Below are 13,891 nucleotides of genomic sequence, written 5' to 3'. Positions count from 1 at the left end.
GATATGTGTATGCACTGTAATGTAGGTGTGAGTGCAGCACATGGGGGAGCAGATGGATAGTAACTGGCACAGGCAGCGGGAGCTGGAAATTTGTGCTGATGCAGCCTTCACCCCAGGGCAGCACCCAAGGGTGCCCCTAGGTTAACCAAGAGGCTTGTGCAGCCTGTGTTGCAGCCTGTCCAACCATGTCATCACCACTGTGCTTACCTGCTAGTGCCACAGAGCAGCGCTTGCATATCATGCTTGACCAACCTGATTGCCTTCTAGGATGAGATAACTGGCTCTGTGCATGGAGGGAAAGCAGTGGATATGATATACCTTGACTTTAGCAAGGCTTTTGATATGGTCTCCCACAGGATTCTTGCAGGCAAGCTAAGGAGGTACGAGTTGGATGAATGGACTGTAAGGTGGATGGAAAAGTGGCTGGGGCATCAGGCTCAGAGAGTAGTACTCAATGGCTCAATGTCTAGTTGGCAGCTGGTATCAAGTGGAGTGTCCCAGGGGTCAATCCTGGAGCTGGTTTTGTTCAATATCTTCATCAATGATTTAGAAGATGGCATAGAGTGCACCCACAGCAAGTCTGCAGATGGCACCAAGCTGAGGGGAGTAGTAGATATGTTAAAGGGTAGGGCTAGGATTCAGACTGACCTCAACCACTTGGAGGATTGGACTAAAAGAAATCTCAGGAGGTTCAACAAGGACAAGTGCAAAGTCCTGCACTTAGGACAGAGCAATCCCCTGCACCAGTGCAGACTGGGGCTGACGGGCTGGGCAGCAGCTCTGCAGAGAAGGACCTGGGGGGGACAGTGGACAAGAAGCTGAATATGAGCCAGCAGTGTTTCCTAGTGAAGAAGGTTAACGGCATACTGGGCTGCATTGGTTAGGAGTGTGGCCAGCAGATTGAGGGCAGTGATCCTTCCCCTCTATTCAGCACTGGGGAGGCCAGTTCTGGAGTCCTGTGTCCGGTTTTGGCCCCTCTGCTATAGAAAGGATGTGCCCAAATTGGAGACAGTCCTGCAGAGGGCAACAAAAATGATTTGGAGCCTGGGGGACAGGACTGGTGAGGAGAGGCGGAGGGACCTGGGCTGATTTAGTCTGCAGAAGAAAAGACGGAGGGGGATTGAATAGCAGCCTTCAACTCCTTGCAGGGGGCTGCAAAGAGGATGGAGCTGGGCTGTCCTCAGTGGGGCAAATGGCAGGACAAGGAGCAATGGGCTCCAGCTGCAGCCAGGGAAGTTGAGGTTGGATATTAGGGAAAACTTTCTCATGGGGAGGGTAGTAAACCACTGACAAGCTCCCCAGAGGTGGTGGTATCTCCATCCTTGGAGGTTTTTAAGACCCAGCTAGACAAAGCCTTGTCTGGGATGATCTAGTTGGGGCTGGTCCTGCTTGGAGCAGGGGGTTGAATTAGATGGCCTCTTCAGGTCCCTTCCAACCCTCATTTTCTCTATGATACTGTGAATCCCTGGGCTGCTGACTTGGGGAGACGGATGAAATCTGGTCCCAAACAATTAAGGAGACACAATTGGCTTTATATTGTCTCAGTTTCACAATGCAGATACCATCGTGTCATGACACGGGACACGGAGAACTGGTGACATGACACTTACTTTCACGGAGGACTAGAGTCAGAAAATTGGCAAAATTCTTGCAGCGTCTCAGGAGTGAGACTGCAGGGTTTAAGTGCTGATCTCAAGGAGCGACACATTGCTGCATCAGCTATAGGACCACCAGAAGTGCAGAACTAGTATATGGAGAGAGCGAGACACAAACAAGTTTGTCAGAAAACCCATATTGTTCTGGTCTTCTCGTTGTCAGAGAAGAAATCCCTCTCTTTTTACATCTTGATTTCCACCCTCTCTCACTCTCTCCCTCTTGATCTGGAGTCGAACATGACAGTGTAAATCATCTGCAAAGAACCCATTGGATTGATGGGAACTCAGCTTCCAGTTATTGGCTAAGTCCATGCACGACTTGTGGGAAGTCTAATTGGGTGCGTGATAAATGAATTGCTACTTTAAGTGCCCATAGTCCAGCTGTTCTTGCTCACTTAACCGAGCCTGTGTTTTGATTGTTCTCATTTGCTTGGGGGTGGAGGATGGCAGCTGGTTAGAAGACTTTAGGATGGGCTCTTTCCAGATGTTTGCCCTGGCCAGTTCAGAGCTTGGTGTCCTGGCATGGAAGAGCCTTATTTTATTTTGAACCGTACTTGTCCTGCTTGTTTAAGATTTCTAACCCTGATTGTACAAACACCATATCTGTCTCGACCCGCATAGACAGGGTCATAGATTCATAGATGTAGTGTTAGAAGGGACATAAGTAGATCATCAAATCCGAACCCCTGCCCTGGGCAGGAGACCCCCTGCCCTGGTCTTCATAAAGTCCTCATTAACTTTTAAACTTTAATAACTTAGGTTGTGCACACGGGCTTTATAAAGACCCTGTACTTAGACTGTTTAGCACTTTCTCATGTATTTAGTATGATAATGAAAACTTATTATTTCCTATCCGGTTTCTCGATGACACATACACGCTATTAAGAGAGCCAAAGTAAGGTACACCCAGACGTTGGATGCTCTGCTCTCTCTTTATCCCCTCCATCTCTAGCTGCACCTGCATCTTTCTCTTGGTGGTCTATACCTTGGGAGCAGAAGGGAGCAATTATCCCTTCTGCTCCTGCTCTGCGTGCTTTCATGCTGGCTAGAAATGGCTGTAGATGCCCTGGAGAGCGGTGGCTGAGCCACCTCTCTTGAGGCCGCTGGAAACGCTGTCTTTGAGTGTAGTGCCATGTCTGTGCCCGAGCTTTCCTCACCCTTTTATTTCCAGAGTTAACACACATGGAGCTTGAGAAAAAGAACGGCGCTTATTTGGCAGCGAGACAGTGACCCCCCCTGCCAGAGTGCTCAAGACTGAGCCCCTCGAGCCGGCGATAGAGGGGTTCAGACCTACTTTGTCTCTCCCACTCTTCCCCTTTCCACATCTGCATGCCGTTCATGTCAGTATGTTTTTACTCCTCACTAACTCCCCCACCCTTTGCCCGCACGCAGAATTTAGAAAGTCACTGGCATCCTACTTCTGCTCCAAATCTGATGAGTGTGACATTTTGAGCAAAATCAGCTTTTCACGCTTTTGCATGATTCAATAGGGAGGGGAAAAAAAAAAACAAGCATAGAAAACAAAAACAGCCAGCTGAACAACTCAACAGAACAGCCTATTCCCTTGAAACCGTGCTCTGAAAGTTTGAAGCAGAATGGAGGAATTTTGGTGTATGCATTTTTTTGGGAGGGGAAAAGTCTTCTTTCAAACGTTGGAAATGATTATTACCTATAAAGTATTGCTTATGTGCATGGAGTTGTGCAAAACGCGGAGGTAAGGCCCCTTCCTGAAATGGCTTGCTCTTTGTCTCACAAAAGCGCCGTGAGAGCTAAACAATTCAAGTAAAGTGCTTTCAGCATCCGAACGTGAAGCCTTCTGATGACTGTTATATAAAATTAAGTTATCTGTATAAACAACTTTATCTAGGTTTAGATTCTGAGTGACTGAGACAAATTGGAGGATTGGGCCAAAACAAATCTCATGAGGCTCAACATGGGCAAGTGCAAAGTCCTGCCCTGAGGAGGGAACAACCCCGTGCGCTGGTGCAGGCTGGGGCTGACGGACTGGGCAGCAACTCTGCAGAAAAGGACCTGGGGGGACAGGGGACAAGAAGCTGAACAGGAGCCAGCGGTGTGCCCTTGGTGCCAAGAAGGCTACCAGCATCCTGGGCTGCAGTGGTAGGAGTGTTGCCCGCAGATCAAGGGAAGCAATTATTCCCTTTTTCTGTACTGGTGGGGCCACATCTGGAGTCCTGTGTCCAGCTGCGGGCCCCCACGACAGAAAGGATGTGGAGAAATTAGAGCGAGTCCAGTGGAGGGCAATGAAAATGGTTCAGGGTTAGGGGACAGGACTTTTGAGGAGAGACTGAAGGAACCTGGAGGGATGTGGGCAGCGGGGTCCCCCAGGGCTCGGTTCTCGTGCCCGCGCTGTTCAACATCTTCATCAGCGACTTGGACGAGGGGGTAAAAAGCACCCTGTTCAAATCTGCTGACAACACTAAGATGTGGGGGGAAGTGGGCACGCTAGAAGGGAGGAATAGGCTGCAATCGGACCTGGACAGGCTATAGGGGTGGATGGATGAGAACAGGATGGGTTTCAACGCTGACCAGTGCAAGGTGCTGCACCTGGGGAGGAAGAACCAGCAGCACACCTACAGGATGGGGAACTCCCTTCTCGTCAGTGCAGAGGCAGAAAAGGATCTTGGAGTCATTATTGATGCCAAAATGAACATGGGCCGACAGTGTGGCGACACGGTTAGGAAGGCCAACCGCACCTTGTCATGCATCCACAGATGCATCTTGAACAGGTCCGAGGAGGTGATTCTCCCTCTTTATGCAACACTGGTCACGCCGCAGTTGGAGTAGTGCATCCAATTCTGGGTGCTGCACTTCAGGAGGGATGTGGACAGCATGGAGAGGGTCCAGAGGAGGCCACCCGCATGATCAGGGGCAGCAGGACAGGCCCTACAAAGGAGAGGCTACAGGACCTGAACCTGTTCAGCCTCCACAAAAGGAGGCTGAGTGGGGACCTGGTGGCCATCTATAAACTGGCCAAGGGGGACCAGCGGGCAATGGGAGCATCCCTGTTCCCCCGAGCACTACCGGGAGTGACAAGGAACAACAGCCATAAGTTGATGGACAGGAGGTTCAGGCTAGACAATAGGAGGTGCTACTTCACAGTCAGGGCGGCCAGGACCTGGAACCAACTTCCAAGAAAAATGGTGCTGGCTCCTACCCTGGGGGTCTTTAAGAGGAGGCTAGATGAACATCTTGTTGGGGTCGTTTGACCTCAGTACTTTTTCCTGCAGTGGCAGGGGGTCGGACTTGATGATCTGCTCAGGTCCCTTCCGACCCTACCTACTATGAAACTATGAACTGGGCTGATTTAGTCTGCAGAAGAGAAGACCGAGGAGGGATTTAATAGTGGCCTTCAGCTCCCTGCAGGGGGGTTTGCAAAGAGGATGGAGCTAGACTGTCCTCAGTGGGAGCAGATGACAGGACAAGGAGCAATGGGCTCAGGCTGCAGCAAGGGAAGTTGAGGTTGGATATTAGGAAGAACTTTCTTACTAGGAGAGTAGTAGAAGACTGGAACAGGTCACTCAGAGAGGTTGTGGACTCTCCATCCTTGGAGGTTTTTCAGGCCTGGCTTGGCAATTGCAGCTGGGGATTGTTAGGCACAATGTGTCTAGTACTGGGATTTCTGCATATCAAATACTGCATGCTCCTAGGTGTGACCATGCTGTATCATGTACTGGACACTGCTGTGCATGCACTGGGTAGTCTCTTGGCAGAGGAACTCATTTATTATTTTTTTTAAAGCTCAGCTTCTAACTCAGCATGTAAATGAAGTGGCTGGATTTTCCTAAGTGGTTGGCACCCACCTGCGGTTCCCATTCTCAAAGGGGGTTAATGAGCACTATGCAAATCTTTACATTGGTGTATACTGAATCTTTACGTTGGTGGATACTGAATTTGCTTGTATTTAAAACCTGGATTAACACGTGATTGGGAGTCAAGGTTCATGGCCTGGGCTCCAGGCTCTGCTTCAAAATGAGTATCAGGCCATTTCGCCTTACTGGGCCCCGTTTAGACGTGTCTTTTAGATGCACGCTCGAGTCCTTTTTTATTTAGCAAAGCCCTTAAAGCTAAACATGTGCTTTGCAAAGCTGGGTTGGAGAGAGATGTCAAGACTTGAAATACTCTGTGATAGAATCGTTATCTCTAAATTGAGTTAAGCTCTTTGGATGAAGGGGCAACGTTGAAAGGCCAAATATTACTAATTTAGAGAGACTTACTAGAACTTTTATTTTAAAAAATAAGTTTGCACCAAATGAATCTAGTTCCTGTCTGTTGATCCACGTTGAACCTCAGGGCAAATTAATCTTGATTGTAATCTGTTGACTTTATCACTGCATTTGCCATCCCCTCTTACATTAGAGCTCTGAGCTTGTGAGCAGGTTGAAGGGACAGCACATGCAAGCACCATTTTTATGTTGGCAAAAACCTGTATTTTATTGTGTGTTTTTTATTTGATAATTTAACATTAGCCTTTCTTTTTGGGTCAGTAAATAAGGGCATATAAGCTGTGGTGACGTGAACTAGGCCAAAATGATAAGTTCTGCTCTACAACCCTCCAATTTTTAGTCTCAATCATTTGCTCTCAGTTAAAACTCAAGTTGGATGCTGAAAAGACAGAGATGAATAAATAAATAATGTATTCACCCCCACCATGCATAATATCCTTCTTTTCTCTTTATCTGAATTTGCTTAAAGGCTGCAAGTTCAATTTAATCCTTCTACCATCAGTCAATCCAAGATCTAATAGAAAGGTGAACAAAAAAATACTCAGCAGTTGGTCTCCAGCTCTTAACTTGATAGAGGGAAGGATGTTCGTCAGATGAGTTGCCGTAGGGCAGATGAGAGGCTGGAATGAGAAGTGCTAAGTGCCATTGAGTTGTCCATACCTGAGGTAGCTCTGGACCTATAGAGGAAAAATAAAATTCTTGGCGGGGGGGAAGGCAATAAAACCCATCAAGGAAATCAAGGCAGGTGCTAATACTTCTCCCTTAATAGCTGGAATGGGACATGACACACAGCAATCAAAATGAAAATAGAGTAAAAACATTAGGACTTTTGGTTCCTCCTGAGCACTGGGGTTCAGCTGGAAGCATCTTCCCAACGTCAGTGATTTGCAGCAGCACCTTGGTTTGGCTGGCGTGCCTTTGATAAAAGTAATCTGGAAATGATTGGGGTGATCAAGCAATTTGACTTGCCTTACGAGATGCCAGCCCGCGCGACAGCCCTGGCATAGATAAAGCCGAGTGGCGTGCTACCATGTTGTAAACGGGAAGTGCTGTCTTAATACAAACAAGGATGAGGAATTTGTGCTGCCGATTTTGAGGGCTTCTTTTTGTTAATGAGGATGTTCTCCCGGAAGATAATTATCTCAATATTGATGCTGCCTTCACAAGCCTGTCGTAGAATTTGCATAAGGAAATTTCTTGTCACCGCCCGTTTAATTAAAAAATAGATGGGCAATACATTATTCTGCATCAATTAAGATTTTCGTTTGGCTCGGGAATTTCTTTTCTGGCTTTACTGGAGAACAGGAGGGATGGGGGACCAGTAAAAGCTTGAATGTTAAGTTCAAATAAACTTAGTAAGACTTTACACGAAGACTTTGGCCACTATATACTAGTGGAAGCATTTTTCTGAAGTCAGTGATTTGACAAGAGCATCTCGTCTCAGTTAGCAAGTAATTAGGGACTAGAAGGAACAGCTAAATCATTGGAGACTCTTGTCATCACAGTGGTCCTTGGATGTTGAAAGATGTATCAAATCTATCCTTTAGTTGAGTCAGAGTTTTTAAGGCAAGGAAGGATCCCTGTGATGATGTAGTTTGACCTCCTCCCTAACACAGGTCACTGAATATTACCCAGTAAATATTTTCTTCATCCAGCTGACAAGGTTGAACTTGAGCATGCCCAAACTACCGTATCTTTGTTTAAATGTTCTGCGTATGGCTGTATTGATCTTTTCTCCCAGCAAACTCCGCGCACTGCCAATCGAGTTCGATTAAGTGCCTTTTCCGTCAGCATAAACCCAAAGGACCGACTCTGCCAGCCTTAAGCTGAGCAAATCAGTGGGACTACTCAGTGCAAAGCTATCAGATTTGGCCTAGTACACCTAGGAGATAATTCTCTAAGGAAACATCGAGTCCAACCCTGTGTTGCTTATCTTCATCATCACACGCAGTAGTACATGTGAGCCATCAGTCACCAGGACCTAATCCCTTTCAATAGAAACCTGGACTTGCCCACAATCCATAAATCCATTTACTTGAAATAGAATCAAATGCACCACCTTCACACCAGCCTTATCATTTTTCCATTAAAGAGCTACAATTTTGACCTCAGAAACATGCAATCTTCCTCCATCTCTCTAATATCTACGTCATTAGCCTTTCCTGCAGTTGACTAGCGGTTCTTTTCGTTTCGCACGCTCTCTAAAATCGAAGTTTGTTCAATTAAAAAATAATTTCCCCCCTTGTTTGAATCACTGCCTGCTATTCCTTCCACTGTGATCTGGCTGCCGTGCAGAGTAGATGGTTCTCAAAGTCAGATGCATTTCCTAGAAACCTGAATATTTCAAGGTTGAAGTAAAGGTTGCTTGTGTTGTTTGATTTTAAGTAATTGGATGGTGGGTGGTTGTAGAACGGGGTAGGAACGGAGTAGGTTGTGATGTTGAGTAGAATATTTATAAAACTAGCTTGTGTGTGAGATTTAGACTGGAGCTACATGGAAATCTGGATGTGTAGAAATCTGTCATTTGTTAGCTGGAGGGAATCAAAGGAAATATTAGATCTCAAGTCGACCTTTCAAAAAAAAAGAGCCATTTTAACTGCCTTTAACACCCCAACTGCTGTGTAAATTCTAACTTTTCTGACAATGCGGGTTTTACTCTGGAAGTAAAAGTTTTCAAATTTGGGGCTATTACATATTTTTTCAGACTTAACAAAGGGGTTTAACTCCCACTATGAAAGCAAATTACAATGTGACCTTAACACTATGTCACTATGTACACCTCCATAGTTGAGCTAAGTAATCTAATTTGCCTTTAATCTAATTTAAAGTTAGGAATATATAGGTCATCAATCATCAGCTTCCTGTAGAGCTGGAAAAGCCATAGGAATGGCCTGCTTTGTCGTACTGTAATGCAAGTGAATGTGTTGACAGCTGAAATCAGGTAGTACAGAGATGTGTGAAAAGGGTATTAGGAGGGAGATGGCTGAATAAACCTCTTTTGAACCTCAAAGGTTCAGTCTGGGTAAAATTGGAGAGAAGGATATTATCTTATTTGCCTTTCCCAAGGAGCAAGGTTAATAGTTCATTGTGGACCCCTGCACTATTAATGTACTCTGACCTCATGGAGCTCAGAATTGGGTTTAGTGCCTGTTCGGGTAGCAATCACCCCTCCTTTGTTGCTATTTATACTACTGCTCATTTCTTCCTGTCTTTCAGCTGTACAGCTCTATGGATTTTGGGAGAAGATGGCAGCTAATGCACGAGAGGATCACACCAAACAGGTTTTACTGGTGAGTTGTCGCAGCAAGGTCCGCTTGCTTCGCACAGGCAACACCAAAGGTTGGCGCTTGTATCTGTTGCACATGGAAGAAGGCATTGAGAGGCATAATATTTAGGATGTGTACAATCTTTGGGGTATTCTGATCCCAGATGTTAAAATATTATGTGTAAGCTCCTCTATGCTCCTGAATCACAGGATTGGCCAAAAATCTCAAGATTTGGCATAGCTTTTTTTTGTCTTTGGGTTCATAACGTCCGGAGCAGTGGTTCTCAACTGTGGCTTGTGGCACTCCTCGTGGGCTCAAGACATCCCTCGGAAAATGTCAGCTCTTACTTTGCACTTGTTTTTTGACTACGGAAAAGTAACAGAGCGATGCTTGTGTTGCAAAGAACGACTCAGGACGACTGCAATAGGTCAGAATGGCGTTAATGCTATGAATCCCCTTTGAAATCTCTGGCTTTCTCTCATGAATCATGTTCACAAACCCAACAGTGCTAACATTGCGTGGTTCCCCGTGTCACCCTTGAAAGATCTCAAGGCACCCCAGGGTGCTGCGGCACTTTGGTTGAAAATCACTGCTCCAAAGGTTGCATTTTCACAGCTTTTCCCACAAATTGAATGGCTGGAAATACACGTAAAAAAATAATAAAATGAAAGCTGAGAGTCTTATATAATCACGTGATTCCAGGTGCTGAGGCTTTATGAAAAGTTCTGTATTCAGCAGGAGTAGGCAACCCCCAGCCCGGGTGCCAGAGCACGCGCGCGAAGGCATTTTGCTTGGCACGTGCATCTCAGGGCAGACAGTGGGGAAGGGGCTGGGGCTGCGCGGCCACAACAGGAATTGGGTCCCTTGTGGCTCCCCCATCATCTGCCCCTGGCACACCAACATCTTACAAGTTGAGGTTGCGGGTGTTTTTAGCACTCTGCCTAAAAAAGTTGCTGACCCCTGGTTTATAGCATGACTATAAAATAACACCTTTTTAACGTTTCCTATTTAGTGTGTCCCCAGTTGTGAGTTTGTGCACGTGGTGCTCACGTTTGCAGGTCGGGTTTGCTATTTACAGGCTAATTAAAGAGCACACTATTTTTCTGATCTGTTAGGGTGCATTGGCTGTGTTGGGTAACTGGCTCAGGGCCTCGATGAGGAATTCAGCATTTTAAAAGCACCCTGATGACTTAAGAGTTTAAGTTTAGTGGGAAAAAATAGTTGATTCAGAGTTAAAGTCTCAGTGAAAACCATTGGGATCTAAGCTCAGAAAACCTGAAGGCCAGATACAAAATAAGATTTGGACACCTAAAAATTGGCACCTACCTGGATTTCCTGAGTGCCTAGACTTTTTAGGTGCTTTTAGGATGTGGCTCTTAGGTCAGCTGAGAAGATGCTTTCATCAGAGATTTCTTTTCTGTTTGAAGTCAACTTGCTGTCTGAATAGTTGAGAACAGACGTGCCCAGCGTGCAAGTACTTTTTACAGCGTGGCCTTATTTCCTGTTCAGCCTGGGACAAGGGGATTGTGGGGCCTCTTGTCCCAAAGGACCATGCGTTGGTTGTGCATGATTACTTTTCCCCTCGTACAGATAGTCTGGGAGGGAACAGGTTACCCTCTTTACCCTCCTTCTGGGCAAGGGCAAATTCTCAACCAAGGTCTCAGTTCCTTTAGGGAGCTAGTTCGTAGTTGAAGCTATTTTTCTGCTGCACATCAGCATACTTAAAGCAGACCAGGGAAAGGGCTGTACCCTGATCATCCCAGCTTTAAGTGTCAGCTTTATATGTATTATCTGGGAAAAAATTGAGATCAGACTCAAAAGCATCAGCAGGTTGCCAAGTCCAGAGCCCGTGTTTCAGAAACACGGAGGTCATCCCTAGTTACAACGACTGCGAGCAGCGGCTAGACATCTCTCGTCTGCTCAGAGGTCTCAGAATCCCCCTGATGATAAACTTTTCCAGGAGAACGAATTAGGCTGCTCCCAGAGAGGGTGAGATTTTTGAAACGCCTTATCTTAATGCAAGGGTCAGGGAGGCTGGGACAATACAACGCAATCACTCTTCTTGGCTGGTGCGTTGCTTTGCTTTCTCTAATGCCTCAGGCTGCGGCGGCTTGTGCGGGGTTTGGGGAGGCAACAATGAAAGCAGCACGTTTCAGCTTGAGGATTTCTTTTCTTGCTCTGTGGAGTGGGTAGCAGGTGGAGACACGGGACATTGCACATTTCAGAGAGATGTGCCCTGTAGGTTTCATCGTCATTAAACACAGATCCTGTTTTAGGGGAACTTCTGGAGGAGGAGTGGGAGACTAATAGCAATAGAGAGAGAGAGAGAGAAATCAGTCATAAGACAAGACACCACTTTGGGCTCCTCCCAGCATTTTTGGGAGGGCACAGAGGAGCCTCTTCCATCGAATAGGGTGATATTCAGCTGATTGCAATGAAAAAGATGTCACCAGAAGCAGCTTTGCCAAGATCCTTCGCTGCTGGAAACAGCTCTTCCAGCTTTCCTCTGTCCCAGTGTTGCCAGGTCACCACTAAAATCAATCACTATGGCAAGAAGAGGTTGCCTCTTTCTCTCTCAGCTGTATAATATCTTCCCAAAGAATTGCCTGGGCCCAAAGCCCAGGATATCCCAGGCTTTTAGGTGCTCAGGCCAGAAGGGAATATTAAGATCATGATGTGTGTTGCACAAGTCATAGACTTTCAGTAGTTTCCGCAACAAGCCATAGCTTGTGCGTGAGCTGTGGTTCAGGTCTGAGCTTCAAGAGGGTCTGTCCGCACCATAGCAGGTGCTGTGTAGACACCCCACCCATCTACTCTCACGTACTGCACACCCACGAGTGCACGGGTGGACCCACTCGGGGGGTTGCCTCTAGTGACCACATCCAAGTATAGTGGGGACCAAGGTCTTGGGCATGGTCTTACATGGATCCCCATAGGAGCAGCCTATATGGAGAGAGGGAGCAGGAGCAGGTGGGCATGCCATGCTCAGAGCATCGGTGCCAGTGCTAAGAAGGCCGTGGATACCCTGCTTTATGTAACAGTAACAGTTTGGAGAGTGCTTCATGCAAGACCCGGTCATCCTGTCCTATTCAGCTGAGCACTGGAAGTCAGTAGGCCATTCACATGTGTTTGAAGACAAGCACTTTATTGAATTGGGGCTTCAATACCTAAAAAAGGTGGCATGGGCAGATGGTTCGGTGGTTAATACCCTCAGCTAAGACTTAGGAGATTTGTATTCAGTTCCTTGCTCACTTTGTGTGCGGCCTTGGACAAGCCACACATGTTCCCCGTGTCTGGGTTCTCTGTTTATAAAATGGGGACAGTAACACTTCCCTGCTTCACGAGAGTGATGGGAAGAGAGGGGGAGGTGCTCAAATACTGTGGTCTGCAAAAGATGTGGAGAAAATGTGGAGTAGGGGTGGGCAATTATTTTGGGCGGAGGGCTGCTTACTGAGTTTTGGCAAGCCATCAGGGGCTGCATGACAGGGGCAGATAACTATTAATTTTCTAAAATTTTTAGGGGCCCCATGGGTGGGATAGACTGGCCTGGCGGGCCACGTTTTGCCCACCCCTGCTGTAGAGGACCCAGAGATGAGCAACCGAGATGTTGCAGGGGTGGGAATGGCAGCGGTGTGAGGAACGGCCTGAGGAGCTCACCCTGGTGAGCTTGGAGAAAAGATGATAAAGGGAGAGCACTATAACAGTTTAGAAGTACAAGAAAGGCTGCTGTAAAGAAGACGGAGAAAAAAATGTCCTCCCTTGCCACAGAGGGCAAGGCATGGGGTAATGGGTTTAAACCACAGCAAAGCAGATTTAGACGAACTCTCATGGGGAAAACAACTTCTTAAGTGTAAGAGCTCAAGGATGGTGGACCAAGCCGCTCAGGACAGTGGTGGGATCTCAATCCCATGAGGTTTTTGGAAGAGGCTGGACAGACCCCACCAGAGTTGGTTTAGGTACGGTATATCCTGAATCTCTGTAGATGACTGAGGCAGTTCTTTCCAACCCCTGGGATACCATGTGAATTAGGGCTATATACAGACCACAGGTAGATTTAAAAAGCAAAAAGCATCCAGGCCATTAAAGAGATGCTTCTGTGAGTTATAAAGCCCTTTCTCGCCTAATCATTTCATTCCCTCAAACAGGGGCTTTCTCAAGGTGCCCTGCATTTTCTGGCCAGTCAGCTGAATGGCTGTGTCTATCTATCATCTCCCTGTCCACCCTTCTCTGGAGGACCCGCCTGGATTTGCAGAGTGCGCACAACCACGAGCGCTTCTCCCGCGCAACTTCAGACGCAAACTCCCTCCACCCTGCAGCAGCCTTTGCTTTGCTCGAGGACTCGGGTGTTTCTGCCACACTCCACCAACAGCGGAGGCTGGCTGGTACTTCACGTGGGGTCCTTTCCTCCCCTCTTGGCCTGTCATATTCCAGTATTTGCCAGTCTCCTGCTATTTAAGAAGCCGCCTTCCAGTAATTTGGGTGAACTCGTCAAAGCTGGAGCCAGAAGCAGCAGGGAGAGGCCCCCTGAGGGAATTGGATTTAGCATGCACAGCATTTTCTGATGGATGCAAGGGGATTTGAAGCATGGAGAAGGTCAATCCCTGGAATGAGCCTGGTCTATAAAAGACACTGAAGTGTACACTAATTACAGAGGAGCTGGATGGAGAACATCAGCAGGGGGGTGCGGGAGGGGCTGGGGGGAGAGGAAAATAGGACACGCACTCCT

General features: G+C 47.0%; 1 protein-coding gene across 2 annotated transcripts in view; it reads left to right on the top strand.

Moving 5' to 3' along the window:
* Positions 1 to 13,891, top strand: part of SORCS3 (sortilin related VPS10 domain containing receptor 3) — a 419,433-nt gene that overhangs the window by 263,927 nt on the left and 141,615 nt on the right. For both annotated transcript variants that reach the window (XM_059730194.1, XM_059730195.1), the window contains exon 5: positions 9,116 to 9,189. In XM_059730194.1, the coding sequence (XP_059586177.1) occupies positions 9,116 to 9,189 (74 nt within the window). The remainder of the gene's footprint in view (positions 1 to 9,115; positions 9,190 to 13,891) is intronic.

The sequence above is a fragment of the Alligator mississippiensis genome, chromosome 6 (genome assembly GCF_030867095.1).
Source record: "Alligator mississippiensis isolate rAllMis1 chromosome 6, rAllMis1, whole genome shotgun sequence".
NCBI classification, from domain to species: Eukaryota; Metazoa; Chordata; order Crocodylia; family Alligatoridae; genus Alligator; species Alligator mississippiensis.
Note: the sequence above shows the minus strand (reverse complement) of the source record. Positions and strands in the feature narration are given on the sequence as shown.